The sequence below is a fragment of the Schistocerca cancellata genome, chromosome 4 (assembly GCF_023864275.1).
Source record: "Schistocerca cancellata isolate TAMUIC-IGC-003103 chromosome 4, iqSchCanc2.1, whole genome shotgun sequence".
NCBI lineage: Eukaryota > Metazoa > Arthropoda > Insecta > Orthoptera > Acrididae > Schistocerca > Schistocerca cancellata.
Window position 1 is genome coordinate 523187130 of NC_064629.1, and position 23539 is coordinate 523210668.

Sequence of the window (23539 nt, forward strand, 5' to 3'; positions counted from 1 at the left end):
TTTGGGTGACCAACAGTTCCCTCACTTGCCTTCATACAGGTGAGAAACTGCCTAGTGCATGGAAACAGATGTGGGCCCCTGCCCTGTGGCCAAAGAAATATAATGGCTAGCTTCATCACAATTCTACCTTGCGGATTGTATCTGGTATGCAGTGGAACGCATCTTGAATTTGAATTCCTTTTTAGGCATGGTATTTTCAGTATATCCTGCATCCCAGAGAATCACTTAGTATTATTACAGCAACGAAATGTGATTGTGTGTAACCAATACTAAAGTTGTTATTGAATGGAGAATGTTATTGAAGGCCACTAATTAAGCTTTGCAACTGTACAATTTACATAAATAATTAGTGTTCCGGCATATCGACACGTGCTGGCATGAAGATGAAGAACACAAAGCAGAGAAAGCTGTGAGGCGATGTCAGCCAATAGCCTGCTGATTAGGACCACACCACAACAGGAGCGGCCTCTACAAGAAGAGAATATAAGTGCCGCTCCTGCCAGCCTCAGCTACACAGTACTAAACCGGGACTAGGAAAGCACTAAAATAGCAATTATTAGTGATCCACATCCATTGTTTGTATGGACATAGTATCTACAGAAAGACACTGACTGACTGCCTGTCGCCCATCACTTGCGACATGATCTTGTAATACAAAGTTAAGTATTGTCTATCTTCTTTATTGTAGTAAAAGCTATAAATGTGATTTGTTGTATAAATGTGAGTTGTTGTATAGCATTCCGAGAACGCAGCATCCTTTAGGCACCCTATATGAGACAAGTGGGCAGGATCCCACAATTAGTTAATGAAAAATGCTCACCGTCAATCTACATTTAAAATAACCCTGCAGTGAAAAATATTTTGGGCACAGTAAATGGAGGATGTGGAAAAATGTGACAACTTATTATAATTATCAACTGTAACCAAATAATTATGTTTGTTTTGATGTGGTCTTCAGTCCATTGGTTTTAGGCAGTTCTCCACACTATGGTTTTACCCCCCCCCCCCCCCCCCCCCACACACACACACACACACTTTTCTGCAATACTAAATTGGTGATCCCTTGATACCTCAGAATGAATCCAATGAACCAATCTTTTCTTTTAGTCGAAGTTATGCCACAAATTTCTTTTCTCCCAAATTCTACTCAGTACCTCATGATCCGTTCCATGATCTATCCATCTAGTTCTCAGCGTTCTTCTGCAGCACCACATTTTGAAAGTTTCCCATACATGGCTACACTCCAGACAAATACCTTCAGAAAAGACTTCCTGAAACTTAAATCTGTATTCAGTGTTAACAAATTCCTCTTCTTCAGAAACAATTTTCTTGCTATCGCCATTCTACATTTTTTATCCCCTCTACTTCAGCCATCATTAGTTATTTTGCTGCCCAAATACCAAAACTCGTCTGCTACTTTATGTATCTTGTTTCCTAATATAATTCCCTTAGCATCACGTGATTTAATTCAGCTAACTTCCATTATCCTTGTTTTGCTGTTGTTGAATTTGATCTTATATCCTCCTCTCAAGATGCTTTTCCTTTCCCTACAACTGCTCTTCCAAGTCCTTTGCTGTCTCTGAGAGAATTACAGTGTCATTGGCAAACCTCAAAGTTTTTATTTCTTCTCCCTGAACTTTAAATCCTTTCTCCAAATTTTTCTTTGGTTTCCTTTTCTGCGTGTTCAATATACAGATTGAAAAGCTTTGGGACAGGCTACAATCTTGTCTCACTCCCTTCTCAACCACTGCTTCTCTTTTCTTGCTCTCGACTCTTACAGCTACCGCCAGATTTCTGAACAAGTTGAAAATAGTGTTTCACTCCCTGTGTTTTTACCAGTGCTACCTTTAGAATTTCAAAGAGAATATTCCAGTCAACATCGTCAAAAGCTTTCTCTGTGTCTACAAATGCTATAAACATAGGTTTGCCTTTTCTTAACGTATATTCTGGGTGAAGTCGTATGGTCTTCATACAATTTGCACAGAATCCAAACTGATCTTCCTAAAGTTTGGCTTCTATCAGTTTTTCCATTCTTCTTCTGTAAAGAACTCATATTAGTGGATAACAGTAGTGTAGTCAAATTACATGGTAAAGCTGCAGTCTTAAACACTAAAATCAACATTGCACATGTCAAGTGAAAGAGTATAGCTATAATCTTAAATATTACAATGAACATTGTCCATATCAGAGATTTAGTTTATATTGTAATGTTGGTTTTTTATTAGCCAGAAATATAATTTTATTTTGAAATTTTTTGAACTGCTAGGATCAAGCAGTGAGAGGAAACACGGTAAAAATTTTGAGACATTCACAATATGAGAGGTTGCTGTTATTGCTGGCCTGTGCCTTGGAATGTCAAAGTTTGCCTTATTTTTATGTCATGTTTGTAAATTGTCTCCATGATAACATATTCTTCAATATTGTTCCTGACAAAGATTGCAGACACACAGATTCACAATTGTTAGTATTCTAAGCTTGGTAAAAAGAGAGGGTGACAGCTCATCAGAGGACCAGCCTAGCATGTTAAATGGACATTTTGAATATGTTACTTATATGAGGAGACTGCCCATGCCATATCAGATATGTGACTGAAAGAGACCAAAATATGTCGTACAGAGATAATTATTACTGAATGTATCTCTCAGTTTCCACCTTAGGTAGGACACTTGTGAAATCTTTTTACAGGCTTGTTTGATATTCTCTTCCCAATTGAGTTTGGCATCAATATGTATTCATAAGAGTTTGACACATTAATCTTTTACATTCTTAGACAATCCTAACATATGATTTTGGCTTTTGTGTGGATTACAAACAAGTTTATTGGCTGCAAACCAATTTAATGCAGAGTCAAAGAGTTTCTTGCATAATCTTATCAAGAGTTGGGATGCTGTGACAAGCAGTGAATAAAGTTGTGTCATGACCATAGCAGATTACAGACTATGATGCACAATGAGTCAGATCATTGATAACCACAGTGAAAAAGAAGTGGCCAAGGACAGAGTCATGTGAACACCTGTACCAATTTTTACTGAGTGAGAATGTCTATGTCTAATTGGGACAGAGTGTCTTCTTTTTTTTTCTTTTTAATGTCCATCCTTTGGACTGGAGGTCCTGAGGACCACAGCCGTGCACTACTGTAAGAAAATGAAATGTCTACAGCCGTCCTTATAATCTTATTTATTCTGTAGCTACCAGTTTCAGCACTTCAGTGTGCCATCGTCAAGCCTTAGTTGATGCAGTGTATATATGGATTGTGATAAGGCCTGAAGATGGTACATTAAAATGCCAGAACTTGTAGCTACACAATAAATAAGATCATAAGGGCAGCTGTAGGCATTTCGTTTTCTTACAAAACCATCTTGTGTTGTCCAGGTAGGAAGAAATTACTGCTAAAGTAGATTTGTGTAGCTCATAAAACTCCAATTTTGTTAGTAAAATGTTAAAATGTATGCTGTCAAATGCTTTACTTAGATCACATAATACAAGTGACACCACCATCTTGCTTTCAAAAGCTGTTAAAGGCCTGATCAACAACTTGCAGAACAATTGCAGTGGCATTTTTACGTGGCTATACTGATTGTTACAAAGGAAGTCATGTTTTTCAAAATAATTGTTTAATTCAATGTACTTGAGTGATTCAAATATTTTTGAGTGTGTTGGCACGACAGAAAATTGGTTGGTAGTACTGTGAGGGTTGTTTATCACCATTTTTGAATATGAGGAAAACTTCTGAAATTTTGAGTGAATCCAGTAAAACTCCATGCTCTAAATCTTTATTAAAATAGGACTTATTGACTTATTTATCTAGTGAGCTGTTCAATTAACGCTGAAGATTGACCACTTAGAAGAATATTTGGCCTAGGAAACTGGCCATTTATGCCATTATTTAAAGTGTTACAGGCATGTATGTAATGGATGTATCTTCAGTTCTTTGATAGATTGCAAATTTTAAAATAATCACAAGATGAAGTATAATGATCCTTCGAGAGAGAGAGAGAGAGAGAGAGAGAGAGAGAGAGAGAGAGGGGGGGGGGGGGGGTGCTAGGAGAGTTATTGAGCAATTTGTAGCAGAAAATTACAGTGACCTGCGAAACCTAATGAGTAAATGCACACATTTATTCTTTCTTTTGAAATAATTCTAAAAACTGACAACAGAAACGAGCACCTGTAATGTCTGATGGCAACAAAGATGCAACATTGCTACATTGGAAAGAAGCTTTAGAGAGGGTATTGTATTTTAGTTTAGACAAATGAGAAAAATATAACTTTCCCTTCTCTATATGGGATATGGAAAATGTCTTTTCTGCTGGTAAAGATACAGCCCCAGGACCAGGGGTTACCATGTGTAACTTGTTGTGTCAACTGTATGAAACAATTGTTTCTGATCATTTCAACAGCATATGGCCACAGCAACCGTAGCCAGGTTAATGGAGACCATTTCTTATGATATCCCTCATAAAACCAAGGAAATCTAATATGTATATAAGCATTTACCACAGTGTTGCTCTCACAAACTGTTACTGCCTATTGTGGTGCTTAGACAGAGGAAAAAACTTGTTAATTGCTTAAAATGTGGTTTCAGGAAGTGTTGATCTACCCAAGATAATCTGACTACTGTAGGCAGCTCTAAAGCAACCTTTTCTTTGTAGACAGAACCTTTTAGGCTTATTCTTTGATACTGAAAGAGCAAGCTATGTCGTGTGAAGGTAGAACACACTGTGGCTTCTGTGGAAGGTCGCCAACATTGTGGAAGTATCTCTTTGCAGAGCAGCCATTTCATTGCCGAATAGGAAGCACAATGTCAAGCAATTTTATACAACAGAAAGGTGCCCTTAAGAGAGTAAGTTTCATGCTGCTCCTAATCTGTCAACAGATAAACCTGTGTGTATTCATTTTAATCATAATTGTCATATTTTTAACAAACAAGAACCACATTTCAAATGGCACCATTCTCGATTTTAATCAGTCTGTTACATTTCTTGGTTTCATACTTTGTCAAAGGCTCACATGGGTATGACACCAAAGGAGGCCACAAAGTAATAGCAATTAAAACTGTTAAAAATTTAATGTGTCTTAGTAAAAACATCTGTGGTGCAGACAGATCGTGTGTACAACAGTTTTATGAAGCATTCATTCAGTCGCATCTAGTCTATGAGTGTACCACTCGTGGTGCAGCCTGAAGTTTATACGTGTAGTGGCAACAGAGATCTCGCATTCCTGCATTGGAAAAAAGCTGCTGTAGACCGTATGGCCATCAGACTGGCAGCAGGAGCTCACAGAACAAGCCCTATCGGTAACCCCTATGTTGAAGCTAATGAGTCAGCAATTTCTGCCCAACAGCAGCGTGCCTTTAAATCAAAGTCAGCAGAAAAGGCTTCAGCACCCATCATCATTGCTTATCTCCAGCAAAGCGACTATTCATGACCCTCACATTAGCCACAAAACCATTACGGATTGGCACAAAACATTTTTTAATGCAGAACAGTGTAGCAGATATCTAGGCTCTCCTGCACTATTGGAGCAAGCAGTCACATTACCTGATAAAGGAACACAACAAATTGAATAAGGGAAATTTTATCTGTTGGCTTACTTTCCGTATTCTTTTTTTAAATTCAAGCACTGTAATGATTCAGTGGTTTATACAGATGGTTCTAAGTAGCTGTTCTATTGTTTTCTCAGACATCCAGCCAAATTCAGCATCTTCAGTGACGAGTTGTATGGAATCCTGATGGCTTTCAGATAGTGTGTGGTTGTATGAAAACATCCCTCATCTTGTGAATGTACCCAGAAGAGAATCTTCTCCAGAACATCTAGGATACTCTGTTTTCCCAGTAGAACCAGATAAATAGTGTCATTGTGTTGGATATCAGGGCACATCGAAATTTGTGATAAAGAGATTATAGACACAGTAGCCAGACAAGCTCGTGAAAAAAAAACAATCAAATTATGAACATTGTCCCAATGTGTGGGATCTCTCTGAGGTGGTGTTTCTTCTCTCTCTCTCTCTCTCTCTCTCTCTCTCTCTCTCTCTATATATATATATATATATATATATATATATATATATATATATATATATAATAGAGGGAAACGTTCCACGTGGGAAAAATATATTTAAAAAGAAAGATGATGAGACTTACCAAACAAAAGCGCTGGCAGGTCGATAGACACACAAACAAACACAAACATACACACAAAATCTAGCTTTCGCAACCAATGGTTGCCTCGTCAGGAAAGAGGGAAGGAGAGGGAAAGACAAAAGGATTTGGGTTTTAAGGGAGAGGGTAAGGAGTCATTCCAATCCCGGGAGCGGAAAGACTTACCTTAGGGGGAAAAAAGGACAGGTATACACTCGCACACACACACATATCCATCCTGTATATGAGGATGGATATGTGTGTGTGTGCGAGTGTATACCTGTCCTTTTTTCCCCCTAAGGTAAGTCTTTCCGCTCCCGGGATTGGAATGACTCCTTACCCTCTCCCTTAAAACCCAAATCCTTTTGTCTTTCCCTCTCCTTCCCTCTTTCCTGACGAGGCAACCATTGGTTGCGAAAGCTAGATTTTGTGTGTATGTTTGTGTTTGTTTGTGTGTCTATCGACCTGCCAGCGCTTTTGTTTGGTAAGTCTCATCATCTTTCTTTTTAAATATATATATATATATATATATATATATATATATGTGTGTGTGTGGGTGTGTGTAATCTCCATTATAATACAGTATGGCAAGTATAATAAGCTGGGAGCACATTTGAAAGAGAAAGTCCATATGAAAATAAAACAAAAAAATTCATGAACACATGATGAACTTCTTAGAAAGAATGGAGTTTGTGTGGAATTGCTTGAGCGGTACAGTAAAATAATCTGCAATATAGTGAATCCATTTTAATGATGCTCTGTCAATTTCTAATGCTTTTCAGCCCCTCTCGCCCAGATCTTGCATTGTAGAACTTGCTGGTCTGCTTTATTACCTGATGAATGAAGGGTGTCGCACTTTTTGTGAAACCTGCGCAAACTGTATTGATATGCAAACCTCCATTTTCCGCCTGTATACTATGTTGATAATCTGGTCTTCCAATTTGAGGAAGAGTTTGTAAAAATAATTTAAGCTCTAGACAGTGTGATACATGCTGCATACACCAACTGGAAAGAGTGAGAGAGTATAATTTTTTTTAATGAATGATGGTGTTTTTGTCTGTCTCTTTCTTGAGCAAACATTATCATCAGTCATCAGAAAGAATTTTCACTCTTCATAGGAGTGTGTGCTGATTGGAAACTGTATACCAGACTGGAGCTTGAACCTGAGACATTTGTCTTTCGCAAGCAAGTGCTCTACTGACTGAACCATCCAAGCATCACTTATGCTCCACCTCCATAGCTTTACTTCTGGTAGTCCCTCATCTCCTGCCTTCCAAAGTTAAGGCAAAAGTCCCAGGTTTGAATCCTGATCTGACACACGGTTTTGATCTGCCAGAAGTTTTATCATCAGTTATGTTCTTGTTGGGTTGGGAACATTGGGACTGGTCCCTGGGACAATGGAAATATGTTGCAACACCAAATAGTCACAGTGTGTTAGTGGTTGTCAAAATATGCTGTCCGTCTGGAGAATCCATGCTAGACACCTGCTTGACATGATGTACACAGACCAGTGATGTCAGCTTTATACTGTGAATGACATTAAATTTGGTTTCTCTGGGAGTTTTAATTGGTACAGAAGACTTTAGTGAAACTGTATCCTTTCATGGCTGATATCACCCACTTCTCACATGGCAGTTTCAAATAAAACATTTGATTTGGCCACGAGGTCTGATAGTGTTATACTAGTTTGAGGAGCATGCCAAAGAATGGCAGCTGATGTCTTGTAACAATTTACAGTGCGTTAGGATGTTAGAAACATCTGGGACTACATTTTGTGCCATCTTGCATGTTATAAATCACCCCTTTTCCTCCTAATCTAAAGGTATTTTATCAGTTGTGGAGGGAAACCTTTTGCCATCCACCTGCTATCACATATCGAGGACTTGTAGAAGCCATGACACAAAATTTTGCACTTTGTCCCTACCTTGCCACCTGAAGTGGACTATCACAATGTCAGTTAAGCTGTTGTAATTATTTGCCTACGTTTCTACTCTTTAAATGATTGTAAAGTGTATAGTGAAGACTACTTCATACTAATAGCTTCCACTACTAGTCTTAATCTCTCTTATCTAATTATATGCTCTCCAAGGGAGGTATACAATGGAGGGAGCAGAACTGTTGCACATTCACACACCAGTTCTCTAAATTTACTCAATAGGGTTTTGTGAGAACAAATCATCCTTCTCCCAAATACCTCATTTACTTTCTTCTGAGTGCGGGGTATCTATGTTACAGCTTTTTTCACACCTATAGCCTACTGATCTTTTTACAACAGTTGTGGTCTCAGCTGAATAAGCACTCCAAACAGTGGAGAAGTATTCAGTAGATCACACTGGTGTTGTGTGTACTGTTTCCTTGAGACATGTAACATACGTTCCCAGAATTCCACAAAAAATACTGTAGTGATGATACATTACTGTTGACAATACCACCATCAGTGAACAATTAGTGTGTGCTGTTGATCCCATGTGATAACACATTGATGTATATTGAGAAGCAGTCCTATTATGCTTCCTGAGATAGTTTTGATGAACATATTAGAAGTAGGAACTTGCAACACTGATGCATATTTATATGTCACATATGGTTTTGTTGAGGCGTAGTTGTCGTCATAGTGGAAGCACTTTGAGGGTGAAACATTTGAGCATTTGAGCTTGATTTTGTTCTCCCTGGGGTACACACATAGTGCTACTAATGCCTCGTATAATTTTCCGTGTGCTGTCTCAGGACACTTCTTCCCGGTGGTGATTCCTTGTATTTTTCCACAGAGGGGACATTACGTGGTGGTGATTCCTTGTATTTTTCCACAGAGGGGACATTCTTTACCACTTGACAATAGTCAGATCACTTTGCATATTCACTTTTGTAGAGTCCAAAACAGCTGTAGAGTAGAACAAATTTATGTTTCTCCAATCTATTTTTCAGACGTACGATTCAATATGAAATATTTTTGCGAAGCTGATTGTCCAAGTAAAATCAAAATTGGTAGTCAACTTTTGCAGGCTATGCTAGGCACTTCAACTCCTTTAATTAGTTTCATACATTCTTGCCTTTAAAATTCCTGTTTGTATTCTACCATAACTTGTGCAATGTACAGCATTCTCTTAGTATGAGATGTCTTTTAAATGTGTAAAGTAAAAATGTAAATAAATGTTCAGTTGTATATTGCTATTTATATGTGGTTTCTGAAATTTCACTCAAGGTATAAGTCATATTTCCAACCTAAAGTTTTCTGTCCGTGGGACACTCAGTGGAAATATGTGGAGTCAAACTCCACTCTCTAATGAGCCACCCCACAGTTTCTGTGCTTGAACTAATAATAAACCTACCCAGTTTCTGTTTGCACAATAGACTGGCCACACTCCTACAACTGTTTACGGGAAAAACTTACACACATATATGTAAAGGATTCTACTTACTTTATTGAAACATACTAAACTTCCAAATTATATCTTAGAGGCATCATATTCAAATGTTATAATCTATTTTTATTCACCATGGTTGTGGTGAATGAGATGACATCACTGCAAGAAGATATCTTCACAAAGGACTTTGCTAGTCCTTTCATGAATTGCCACATGTCAACTTACTTTGCAGTGGGCCAATAAGTTCTGCAAATTAACTGATAAGTGTAGCTATGGGGAACATACTCATTGGAATTGTAGCAAATTTTTATGTATAAAACCTAAGAGAAATTGGTCTTGAGGTGAACAAACTCACTTGTTGTTTTTGATCCATTGACTTCATCATTGTTATGTGGTCTCATTGAGAAAAGGAACACTCTACATGTTCTGAATGGTACTGATCTGAACATACGGTTCACAATGGAAGAAGGTCCAATTTAATGTTTTGAGGAGTCCGTGCCCAGTAGAAATGTCTGAACATTAGAGCTCAAAAGCCACTCGCACAGATACCTGATCAACAGTTCAGATAATCATCTAAAGCAGTAAAGATGAATAAATAGTTCAATGGTGGAAGCCTTTATTTTGAGGGATAAGCGAATCATTTAAATTTACATTAAGCTCGCGCTAATCTTTCACGAGACTCAGAGGGCCATAGACACGGGTTCCCAGGTAGATGCCATGTTTCTTGACTTACGCAAGGCATTTGATACAGTTCCCCACAGTCATTTGATGAACAAAGTAAGAGCATATGGACTATCAGACCAATTGTGTGATTGGATTGAAGAGTTCCTAGATAATCTTTAATGATTTTTGTCAACTAGATTTAAACCTTAATCTTTCTTCCTTCCATCTCTGAAACTTTCTTTGTAATGTTTTCCACCTATACTTACTATATTGTGTGAAATATTTCAGACATATTCATGCCCCTGAAGTACTTCAGGGTGGTGAATCAGATGAAGACGATGGCAAACCACATCGAGATGAAGGGAGTGAAGAAGAGGAGGAGGAAGAACTTAGTGATTCAGAGATAGAAAAAAGACGACAACAGCTTCGAGAAAAATTATTGAGCCGCAAAGAAGAAGTTGTAAGTTTTAATTCATAAGCATACTTTTGGATATCCTACAAAGATTCTTGATGAAATTCAGTAGAAACTATTTAGCAACATTAAATCTGCATTACACTTTTTGAAGTGTGATCAGTTTACATGAATATTGTAATGTCTGAAGCTTACGGTCATCACTATTTATGTCATTGTTACGATATACCATTTACAATTTCATCAGTGCTCTAGTTTTCTGGTAGGAAGGTAGAAGACGTATAAAGTGGAATGTTTGTAAAAAAAAAATTTTTAAAAATTCAACATATGTTTGTTATTCTGGTATGTCTCCCAGTTTGGTAGCTTTTTTCTTCAGCAAAATGGCACTGGTTTTACATTTGTATCTTGTAATTTGATAAAGATAGATTGTTTCAGACAGTTAGGTGCACTCTCCTCACCTTTGTCATTGATAAATATTTATCTGAACTGTGTTTTCTTCTTGGATAATGTTGCAAGTCTGCTTCTTCAACAACACAGGTTTTATTGAACACTAATTAAATACAAATAAAGCACAGAATACAATACATCCTGACTCTTCTTGAACTAACCAGCAACAAAGAGTTCTATAGGTGGATACCTCCTGGCCATTAAAGTACTCTGGAGAGTTATTCACTAACTCAAACGTTAGTGCTGGGGAACACTGTAAGTTCAGCAAACTGAGAGATACTTTAATATATACCACTCTCTCAGTGCACATACACGCATTGTCAGGTCACTCACAGAAGGCACAACATGCAGTTGAATAGAGAACAGGCAGTGCCACATTAGGGAAATTGACATAAATCTGTACAAGCCAAAGATTGGCCACAGGAAATAATGAAGTCCAAATCAGTGTCCAGAAAATAGTCAAGTATCTCAAGGTCATCATAATTAAATCCATCAGAGAGCATGTATCGTAAAACCCCTTTTTAATGAATTTCCTTAAATGGGGGTTTAGCATAAGTACATAGAAGGAGTAACCCAAATTCATAATTCCGGCATGTCTCAGTATTGTAAGAGCTATTATTTTTAATTACATACACACACACACACACACACACACACACACACTAAACTTTTTGCAGAACACATTCCTTATTTTAAAAAGATTAAACAGGAAGAGTTATTTGTTTTGTCCTTCCTGTGTAGTGTAGTGACTGAAGCTGTTGCTCCAGTTGGTTGATATTTGTTAGAATTGACTCATTTACATTAAAAGAGGAATAGTAGTTCCTAATGGTATCAATTCCTTGCATAGCAGCTGGAAACTTCATCCAAAGGCCGCCGCCTTTTTTTCATCATTTTTAAAATCACCTTCTACCTCACAGTGTTCCTTCACTAGAATTACACACATCTCACATTCATCTTGGATGTGGGAGTCAAAATGTCATCATCACAAGAAACAAAGTCCTGGAATGTTACATTTTCAGGAACGTTTGTGACTCTACTGTAGTCTTCTTGCGGAGCAGTGTCGTCTTCAGCAGAAATTGATGTACCACAACCAGCCTTTCCAAAACAGTTCAACAGAATATGTTGTGTTGCACAACTCTATACAGCTACAAACATATGCATAGCCTGTAGAATGCTGAGTCTCATCACTTACTTCCTCTCAAGGAATGCAATTGACTTCTGGACAACTGTTACTCTGTATTTGCCATTAATAGTTATTGTGCCCAGGTCCAGAGGCCACTGCTGATGTGCAGTTCGATGGAAGGAATGCAACATTTAAACATTTACATTTCTCAGAAATGGTGTTTTCGTATGATGTATAAGGCTTCGGTCAATTATTAGCATTATTTTGCCACCTACTACACTCATCTTGGCATCTAAATGCCTGAGAAAGCTTGTAAACATTTCCATTGCATTCAGGTGTTGCTGTTGTAGTCATAAGAACAAGCTAGTTTTTTTAGTTTTGAGAACACCTGAGAGATTTAAATATCCCTATTATCAGTGGTGGCAAATTCTCACTTCCATCATTATTTACACAAAATAGCACAGCCATTCTTTCTTTACTTTTCTTAACTCCCTGGCATTTTTCTCCTTGAACAGAATATGCCTTCACAGGAGGTAAATTGCAAAATATGCCACTTCCATCTGCATTAAAAATGTCTCTGGTCTTTTAATTATGTATTAATTTTTTTTATTTATACTTTCTACTACCACAACCTCACTCTCTCCACTTGCACTTTGAAATGAAAGCATTATGATGTGTGTGTGTGTGTGTGTGTGTGTGTGTGTGTGTGTGTGTGTGTGTGTGTGTGTGTGTGTGTGTGTGTTGTTGTTGTTGTTGTTGTTGTTGTTGTTGTTGTTGGGTTTTTTTTTTCCTTTTCTTTTTTTGTTAATGATCTAACTAGCCATTCGATGCACTGAAATTTTGAGCATCAATCTTCAGACAAACGGTGTTGCCCAGTGCGAGGATAAAAATGAGAGCAGTGCAAAATCAGTAGGAATTATGTCTAGATTTTTTTCATCTGCATTGTAAATTTTCTGTCATATGATTAGATGCAGGATGAAAAAGGAAGTATGGTATCATGCTTAATTCCATTCTGGGTGCAAAGATGCCGAAAATCTGCAGAGTTGAACTCCAGACTGTTATCTGTAACAAGAGTTATTGGGGCTTGTCCAATAGGAAAAAATAGTTGTGAGGACTTTGGTGGTATCCTCATGCACCTGATCTCTCGTAGACCATGTCTGAAAGGTTTTAAGCAGTGCTAGTTGCTGCAAGTGAAAAAGCTGACATTAGGAGCCACTTGCACAACATCTTCATCTACACATTGCTAATACACATATTGTGGAGTAAGATTCTTCATTCTGGAAATGTGGAAATGTCACTGTAGGGCTGATGTAAGAGTTGCAATGTACAACAGCACAGAAGCCCAAGAATGACTGCTCGACACTGGTGGCTATTGTTATTCAACAGTAGGACACCTTTGCAAAGGTGGAGGGCATAGCATCGCGCTGGGGAGCGGGGGAGGAGGACGACGACAATGAAGTTCCGTGGAGGCATGCAGCCAGCTGGATTTTACAAACTGACAAACTTGCCTGAAGAGTGAATCCTTATGTGTGGCTGCTGTGACATCCCTGGAAGTGATGGGAAACTCTTCCATCAACTGTTCTAGTTGCAAATCAGTAAATGGTGTCTTATTTACCATATTCCTCATCTGGTCTCATAAGGAATCTTGACAGAATTCAGACGACATTCAAGTGTTGAGCTGACAGAATAGTGGTAATTTGACAAGAAAAGAGCTCAGTATTGTAACCTCTGAGATGTTCATTTATTCAGATTTGAATTAGAGCCAAATATGGACAACAGTGGTGTATGACCTGTGGCCAGATGAAATTTGTTGCCAAACAGGAACATGCAGAACTTTTGTATATTAAATATAATTGGCAATGCCTTCTTCAGTACTTAGTATAATTTTCTTGTGCTGCGATCAGCATCTTGGAGGTGAACACGATAGGCCATTCCGAACCATTTGGGTAATTATGTGATAGAGCGGCCCTGATGGAACATTGTGACAGGTCCATGACCAACACAATTGGTAAATGAGGCTGATGCGAGATTAGGCATGGAGCAGTTTGGAGGCATTGCTTCAGCTTAAGAAAAGCTTGTTGACATGACAGTCTGCAGACCATTGGAGAGGGATCCCTTTTTCTCTGCATTGATTCAGTAGGTTGACTGTCATTGTTATTTAGGGGAATGGGGCATAATGCATAGGCTTCCCCATGAAAACATGCAGGTTGTTTACATTCTTTAGTTTTGGAATATGGGAAGGATGTATCCTATATAATTTATAGAAGATGGGAAGAGGGAGCATTTTACAAGTTGCACGTTAATCAGAGTTTCAGAAGGATTGAAAATATTTGCTGGAGATTTGATATATGCTCCCCCTGAGTTCTTTATGTCACTACTATGTCATGTAGGTAAATGAAACTTTGTGGAAGGTTGACAATAGTGTGTCCTAGAAATTTCTGAAAGTTCATTGGTGCTGTAACTACATTGAAATGTAACCTGTTATACTGATAGAGGACATTATTTATACATCAGTTTTAGAACAGCCTGTTTTGTATCCGCATTTCTTGATGAGTGTAAGACAACACCTGTGTTGCTATTGATTGTATTGTGGAAGATCAAAATTGGAGATACGTAGGTAAAAAAGGTAAAGTACAGTGTTCTGGCCCTAGGTGGGCCAGTTGGGCCCGACCAACCACTGTGTCGCCCTCTACCAGTGGCGTCACTGGATGGGTATATGGGGGGCAAGTAGGTAGCATGCTGCTCTTTCAGTCATTGTTGGGTTTCTTGACATTGGAACCACTACTAATCAATCGAGTAGCTCCTCAGTTGGTCCCACGAGGGTGAGTGCACCCAGTACCAGTCCTCCCACCAAGGAAAAACGCCCAGCAGTATTGGGAATCAAACCTTGGTCCCCTGCGTGGCAGTCATCTGCACTGACCACTCAGCTATGGAGGCAGATGGAAATATATAGGCTGATTAATAACTGAGACTAAATGGAATAAAACTGAAGTACCATAAATTATTGTTGACAGTGTAAGGTGACATGCTGCGACCCATGAAGCATTGATGCCATTTATTTGTGTTTGTACACCAGGACACTCGTGACTCAGTTGACACCAACAATCATCTGCTATATGACACTGGTGGAAACACTGTTAACAGATATCATTATTACATGGACAGGTTTTTCTAGCATGTAAAGAAAAACAATCAGGACAAATGAGCAGTCTTTGAGAATTTTGCAGATACTGAATTGAAAAGCTGCGATGACATGGGGTTTGATACCCGAGCTGTCAAGCAGGGGCCACTCCACTTCTACCTGCACTGCAAGACAGTTTTGCAATTTCACCATCAGGCGGACTTGGTCGAGCTGCATTTTTCAATCAAGAATACAGGTCTGACGTATCATATTCTGTGGAAAAGGTAGCCTGAGCTACTGTGAGATCTTGAGAGCTCTTTGTGGTGATCTCTGATAGTGAAAAAGTTTTCCAGTCAAGAGTAGTGTCAGAGGTAATTTCATATGCAACATCACCCACAGGATGACAACTGCCTACCGCCCACAGGTGAAAGGCGCAGGAGGACACTTTAATAAGACATATGCAGGTATGCTCTTGATTTATGTTGATATTGAATGGAGAGATTGGGATGAAATAGTGTCCATCGTGACATTTGCATATAACGCAGTAAAGTGAGACACTACAAGTTTCACAGTGTCCTTTCTGCTCCATGGTAGCTAGTCTGAAACTGCAGTGGAAACACTGTTCCTGTTTCAACCAGATGTTACTCAGTATGATTATGTGAAACACCTTATCAGGACCGAAGAAGCAATACAGCTGGCTCACGAATGAACCCTGATTGTCCAGGAAAAGGATTGAGATCTTTATAACATCAAGGACTGGACAGTGAAATGTAGCCTGGGGGACTTGGCATGGGATTTTATGCTTTTGTGGAAAGTGGGACTGTCGAAAAAGGTAATGAAGCACTACATTGGTCCATATCGTATCCTTTGTCACTTATTATATATCGGATATGAGATTAAGGATTATGACGCTTACTCAAAAGACAAAAGCATAGTGAATTATCTGTGTCCTCTGTATGAAGCCATATTACACTCCTGAGGTGCAGATTGACAGTGGGGGGCTTATTGTTCATGGAAACTGAAGTTGCTCAATGATTGCAAATCTTCGATGGAAGGGACTACCTTCGATGCTTGTGTTAGTGAAGAGGATGTGACAACATGACCAGAACGAGAGGATCCAGGGAGCTGTAATCTGCTCCAATGAGAACTTCTGAAACAGCGGATCGCTGTCAGCTCCCATGAAAACTTCTGAAACAGAGGGTCTCGTTTGTCCAGGGGAGGGAGCAATGCCACGAGCTGGGCTACATGTAGTGTGCCACAGCAGTTAGTGTTGTGGACAGGTGTGCTATAGGTTGCCATTTCAGACCAGACCACAAGAAAATATTTGTTATTTAGTATACATCATTTCTGGAAGTTTCTTGAAATTTCTTATGTTTGTGATATTTGTATTCTTATGCTGGAATATTTGATGTTTGTGTAAATAGGAGCATTCTCTTTTTAAGACGTCAGTTCTGTTCTGTCTGTATGTCAGTGTTAAATGTGCTTTCAGTGCTAAGTGTTTTATTTCAACTAATGACCCTGCTTTTGGGTATGGACTTGATTTTGTAAGTACAATGTGATAATATTGTTGGGAGATGAGTCTAGTGACATATGCTGTGAAGACTCTGTTGTAGCTCCTCATTTTGTACTGAAGAGCATGCCCTGTTACTGGATCAGTTCCATTTCATGTTGTATTGGCCATTCATACAAGTAAATAACATCGTTTATAGTCACAATTGGATGTAAAGCTATATGGCTGTTGCAGTAGAGATGACATAAAATGTAACTTGTTTCACAGGTGGCTCTTGTGGAATGTGAAATGTCCATGACAGGTGTAGAACAGTGCAGGCTCATTGGACATATGAGGCACAGTAATTAATTACTAGATACTGCAGGCACTCTTTTGCAAAATTCTCTTCCTCTGCTCCCCTGGTAACAGTTGTTACATGATGGGTTTGCGTTTGTATGTAATTTGCTTGTTGTTCAGACTTTCATTTTGCTCATTGTTAGGGGTTTTGGTCTGTACAGTGGTACTTTTGTATATTCCTTACTGGAAAGGTTATTGTGTATAAAACATTTATTAGTAACCCATGTGACTCTTGGTATGCAAATGGTGTTTTAGAAGTTTGATGATTGTTGAATTACCCTCAGGAAAGTGTCACATGCCTAGGAATGTGGAATATTCTTTTATATAAAATTAAATCCTTATTTCTCTTCTATCCTCTGTAAAATACATATCTTTGTGCAGGAGGTTGAAATATTGGACAAAGAAGATGAAAACAAAAGTCCAGAAATCACTGAATCAGAGTCATCAGAATATGAGGAAGGTACAGGTAAGTCTTAAAGGCAGGTTAAATCAGTTTTACTGTATTATGTTGAATATTATTGTACATTAAGCTTTTGAGAGCTATTTGTTTATTATTCTTTGTGTTTTGTATTTCTGTCAAAAACGGAATTCTGAGATTTGGAGCAACAACCCTGGTTCAGATTTTGTTTCTGCCGCAGTAAATTTGTAATATTTCAGGTTACATAATTTTTGGATTTTCATGCATCATTATTCTTTGACCAAGTATGAGTCACCTTGATTGCAATGGCATGCACACACCAATAAGTTGCATGTTTTGTGTTTTCTGCCTTCAGCACTTCATGCATGTTTTTGTTTTGTGGGTCTTGTAGGATGGTGCCGAGAAGTAGCCCAAGGTAGTGCCATTTAAATGTTGCTGTTATGCTCTGGTCCAATGGTTGACTGAGACTGGTAACGTTCAGGGGAAGGAAACATAATTGCCACATTTTAACTCACAAGGATGTGTAGGCGCATTGTCAGTTAATGAGATGGTTTTTCTAGGCAGACGTTTTTTAGTTAAACAATTTTCAACTTTCGGTACAAACTGATCTCCAATCCATTCGGTAAAGAGGTCACAAGACACCCTAGAACTTCTTTGGTGTCTATAAAAAAACTGGTAGTTCATTTGGGCAACATCGTTCAGGGCTCCTGATACGCATTTTGAGCAGTTTGTGTGTGCCAGAAGCATTAGATGCCAAATGAAAAGTTATCCATCGTTTTTTTTTTCAGTTTGAGTCGTAGTGAGACATTTCTTTTGAGCAAGCTAAGGATTTTGTAGGCCTGTCTCATTGGCATTGTAAATTTGATCCTTGGTGTAACCTTGGGTGCAAAACTCTTGTTTTAGAAACATCAACTGCATCTGCATCCGAAGATAATTTTCCTCCACATAAATTCTGCTGCCGGATGCTGTATCTGTTTTTAAACCTGTATAACCACCCATAGCATGAAGAAAATCCTTTTCCTTCCTCACTTAACAACTTGGCTAACATTTTATATTTTTCTTGCAGTATCAAGCCCGTCAAAGGCAAAACTTTTTCTTATTGTTAGGTAAACCAAAGATAAAGAGCTTCACCTGCTTTTTGAGTGTCATGTTTTCAGAGTTTCTCTAGGAGGATTTTTCGTGGCTTGCTGTAGAAATTTATATTTCCACTGCACCCATTCTGAAATGGTAGAAACACTAACTCTGTAATTAGCGACAACAGTTTTCAATAAACTTCCTTTCTTCAACTTCATTGATAGCTGCAAATTTATTGGCAAAAGTAATCACTACATGCTTCCGCATAGTCGCCATAGCACAAAAATACACATGCAATGTAAAGAAGAACCACTCGATGCACAATTGTTGGCAGTGTAGCTTTGTTTAGACTAGTGAGTCAGTGGGTGGGGAAGCAACTATAGATGAAGCATTCAACTCTCCCCGCAGAAAACAGATTCACCGGAAGCCAGAGTAACTGTGTGCACCTGCTGGTGCATTCGACTGCAGCAGTGGCATGTGGCAGCTCTGTCATACTGCGCTACACAAGCCTAACTGCTAATGAAATTGTTGCCACTTCCACAGTGTGACAGCTGACGCAACAACAGTAGCCACTATGGGTAGCCACTCTTGCCTGTGTGGTTGTACTTTAGATAGAAAGAGCTTCCTTCTCAATCTGTGAGTAGCTGCCCTGTGCTTTGTTGACGAGTTTGGATGTGAAGGCAATTGGACTTGTTCTGTGATTCGACTCTGTGTGAGAGACCAGCACCAACCCCTTAAGAGTATGCATCAACCACTAGCACAACTGGCTTAGCATGATGAAAATGTACCAAAGAACGATCACTCTGTAAAGCATCTTTCAGTTTCTGAAATGCAACCTGACACTCTCTAGTTGCCTCAAATGGAACATTCTTTTGATGGAGATGATGCAGTGGCGTTGCAATACATGCAGTGCTCAGAATGAACCAAATATAATAAGTCAATTTATCGATTTACCCAATACAGCTTGGAGTTCACTAACGTTCCTAGGAGCTGGGAGGTCCTGTATGATAGTTAAGTGTGACTACAAAGCATGGATACCTTGACCATTAATTATATGTCCTAAATATTCAATCTCAATCTGGAAGAAGGAACACTTGTCTTTATTACATGTCAACCCAGCATCTGAAAGCATTTGAAGAAATTTCTTGATTGGATAGGTGTTTGTAAGACTTGAAGTGACTCATCCAAATAGTTCGAACAAGAAGGAACTGTAGCAGTCAGCTGTGAGCTGAAGGGCAACTTCAGAAACTTAATTAACCCTTTGTGGGTGTTGATCACAAAAATTTGTTGTGTCTGTTCAACTAAAGGGAAGCTGCAAATAAGCATCACGCAGATCAATCATGGAAAAGGAGTGACCTGCACTAAGTTTGTCCATGAGTTCCTCAGGCTGTGGCAAAGGAAAAAGAGTCAATCTCACTCTATGGATTTAGTGTTGCCTACTGGCTGCTACAGGGGAAATCACACCATTGTCCTGTTAAGAAAAGAGTTTTTGTGCCACCTGATCTCTGAGAGTGATATGCAAACCATGGTTGTGCATTTTCTTTCTTGGTAATGTGAGCCTCAAAATTAATAGCTTTGCCAAAGCCATCTTGAAAAATGTTACCAAATTCATCACACATTCCAGCTACCCTGTCCGTAGGCACAAGAGAGTTCATGGAGAGGAAATATTTTTTTTTTTTTTTTGAATGTGTAGACCAAACAAATCAAAAGAATCCATGCCAGAAATGTTTTCACTGTCAAGTGAGCACAAAACCATAAATGAAACTACCTTGGTAACATTATGAAAAGTGGCAGGTAGGCTGCTAATACTTAACACAGGAATGTCATCCACCATAACCAGAAAGAGTTGCCTGTGAGTAGTGTAGATTAGGATTGCCTAACAGTTTGTAAGTGCTTCTGTTCAGGAAAATCACTGACACAGCAGTGTCCAACTGAAAATGTATTTTGTGAATGGTAATCTGCAAAGTGACAAACATTTTATTTGCCTGACACTGAATAGAAGCAATGTGTCACTTTTTCATTGCTGCGCTTGATTTACCCTTTGCTATATTAGAGTCACTACTTGGCTTTGAAACTATTGCATTGACGTTCATTGACTCGAACTTTGGAGAATATGCAAAGTGTGTGTTGGACTTGCAGTTTTGCAAACAAGCAGCGTGATTGACTGCACTTGCCACAACACCACCACTTAGCGTCACGAAGGGCACACCTGGCGCTTGTGTCCTGTGAAACACCAAGGGCAAGAATTAACACCACTAGTATGGTACCTAGCTCATGAATCTGTTTAAAATAATATCCAAATTACCCATTAGTTATAGGTGGAGACTTTAATCTGACATCCATTGACTGGGAAAATTACACGTTTATCACAGGGAGCAGAAGCAAAGACTCGTGTGAAGTTATTCTAGGAGTGCTCTCAACATACAACCTTGAGCAAGGATGGCTGACATAGAGTTTAGTGTATCTGGGATTGTAAAACAGTTAAGATCCTCAGACGCTAGGAAGGTATCTGGCCCATACGGTATCCCCGTAAGATTATATGTTGACTGTGCTACAAATATAGCACCATTCTTATCCATCATCTATCAGAGATCATTGGAACAGCGGAAAGTTCCACGGGACTGGAAGAAGGCCCAGATCATAGCAGTCTATAAAAAGGGTATAAAATCGGATGCACATAATTACCGGCCAATTTCACTGACATCGATTTGTTGTAGAATCATGGAACACATTTTGTGTTCAGACATAATGATCTTTCTAGACTCTGAGAAGCTCATCTGCAGAAACCATCACGGTTTTAGGAAACAGTGGTCATGCGAGACACAGCTGGCACTTTTTGTGCGTGATATACAACAGGCTCTAGATACCGGCTCCCAGGTTGATGCCTATTTCTCAACTTTTGAAAGGCGTTTGACTCAGTACCGCACTGTCGATTGCTCCAAAAAGTGCGCACTTACGATCTAGCCGATGACATATGTGGTTGGATAGAAAGTTTTCTAAAAGACAGGGAGCAGTATGTCATTCTGAATGGGGTGACTTCAACAGAAACGAGCGTAACTTAAGGTGTGCCCCAGGGCTGCATTATAGGTCCTCTGCTTTTTACGATTTACATAAACGATCTGGTTGGTGGTATTGACAGCGGCATTAGACTGTTTGCCAATGATGCTGTAGTCTACAGGAATGTAGTATCACAAGAAAGTTGTGAACAGATCAATGAAGATTTGCAGAAAATAAATGCGTAGTATAATGACTGGCAGTTATCTCTCAATATTAGTAAGTGTAAGCTACTGTGTATAACAAGGTGAAAATCCCCATTGGTATATGAGTACAAAATTAATGCCCAGTCTTTGGAAGCGGTAACATCCGTCAAGTATCTGGGTGTGACTATTCGAAATGATCTCAAATGGAATGATCAGATTACACAAGTAACGGGCAAGGTGAACTCTAGATTGCAGTTTATTGGTAGAATCCTGAAGCGACGCAGTCCTCCAACAAAGGAAATTGCGTACAATACTTTAGTTCGTCCAGTCTTAGAGTATTGTTCGTCTGTATGGCACCCTTACCAGTTGTGTCTGATTCAAGAGATTGAGAAGGTCCAAAGAAGTGCGGCAAGATTCATGACTGGCACATTTAGCCATTGCGAGAGCGTTACAAATCTCATTGAAAGTTTGAAGAGGGACACACTTGCAGATAGACGAAGTGCTAAACAGAAGGGGCTGCTCACTAAATTCTGAAATCCAATCTTCGCTGAGAATGGAGAGCATATATTATTACCACCAACTTTCAGATCACACAATGATCACCATTCAAAGATAAGGAAAATTAGAGTCCGTACTGAGGCGTTCAGACAGTTGTTTTTCCCTCGGGCGATCCACGAGTGGAATAGGGGGGGGGGGGGGGGAATGTGACTTTGGTGTGAATTGTGTCCTCCACCACACACCTCTTGGTGGCTAGTGGAGTATATATGTAGATGTATCACTGCCGTGGCTGAGACTTTGTGTGCCGCAGTGCACAGACTACAGGCACTACCTGTTTACCACTACTCTGTATGGCACAGATAGGGGTGGAATCAAAAGTCAACCTCTGCACTGTCTTACAAATCCTGATGCTCCACTAACTCAAAAACTTGTTGCAAACTAGGCTCAGGATACTTAGGAATCTGCTCGCACATGCGAGGATCTGACTTAGTGTGAGTAATGTAGTCTGATTAAGCTGCCTCTGCAAATGAAAGAATTTTTAACGCACAGCTGCCACATTAATCTGTTCATTAAATTGTTTTTCTGACACAGAAATTAATTCTTCATAAGGAACACTTTCGGGGTGGGTGTTGGGGAAAAGTTTTCAGGTAAGCCTGTGCACTGAAACACTGACTGTTCGAAGAAAATAATGTGGTGCGCCATGATGTGTGCATCTAGCTGTGCTCAGTACTTGAACCATTCCTCATGTATTGAGTTAAAAGCACAGAATGGTGCTACAGAAGTTATTATTACAATGTATACTATCAATAACAAACCATACTCAGAAGATGACAATGATAGTGGAAATCCCTGGCTAGGCCAGTGGTGGTGGTGGGAGGGGGGGGGGGGGCAGACACATCACTATCCTTTTAGCTTACCTATCTTTCACATGTCATTGTAGCCAGAATGTACACAAAGCCAACTTCTAACACTTTAGTACACATTTATATGCATAATACCTCTGTAGATGATGAAGAGATGAAAGAATATATTAATATATTCAGATCATTAGGGAAGATCAAAATTTAATTGTGATGGGGGACTGGAATTTGATATTAGGAAAAGGAAGAGAAGGAAAAATAGTAGGAGAAGATGGACTGGGGGAAAGGATTGAAAGAGGAAGTGTCACCTAGTAAAATTTTACAGAGAGCACAATTTGATCATTGCTAATACTTTGTTCCCTAACCATGAAGGAA

The 23539-nt window shown here is 39.1% G+C and overlaps 1 protein-coding gene across 1 annotated transcript in view; it reads left to right on the plus strand.

The window, feature by feature from the left end:
• LOC126184092 (microfibrillar-associated protein 1) overlaps positions 1 to 23539 on the plus strand; it is a 76592-nt gene that overhangs the window by 13561 nt on the left and 39492 nt on the right. The window contains exons 3-4 of the mRNA XM_049926453.1: positions 10454 to 10625; positions 17496 to 17580. Coding sequence (XP_049782410.1) covers positions 10454 to 10625; positions 17496 to 17580 — 257 coding nt within the window. The remainder of the gene's footprint in view (positions 1 to 10453; positions 10626 to 17495; positions 17581 to 23539) is intronic.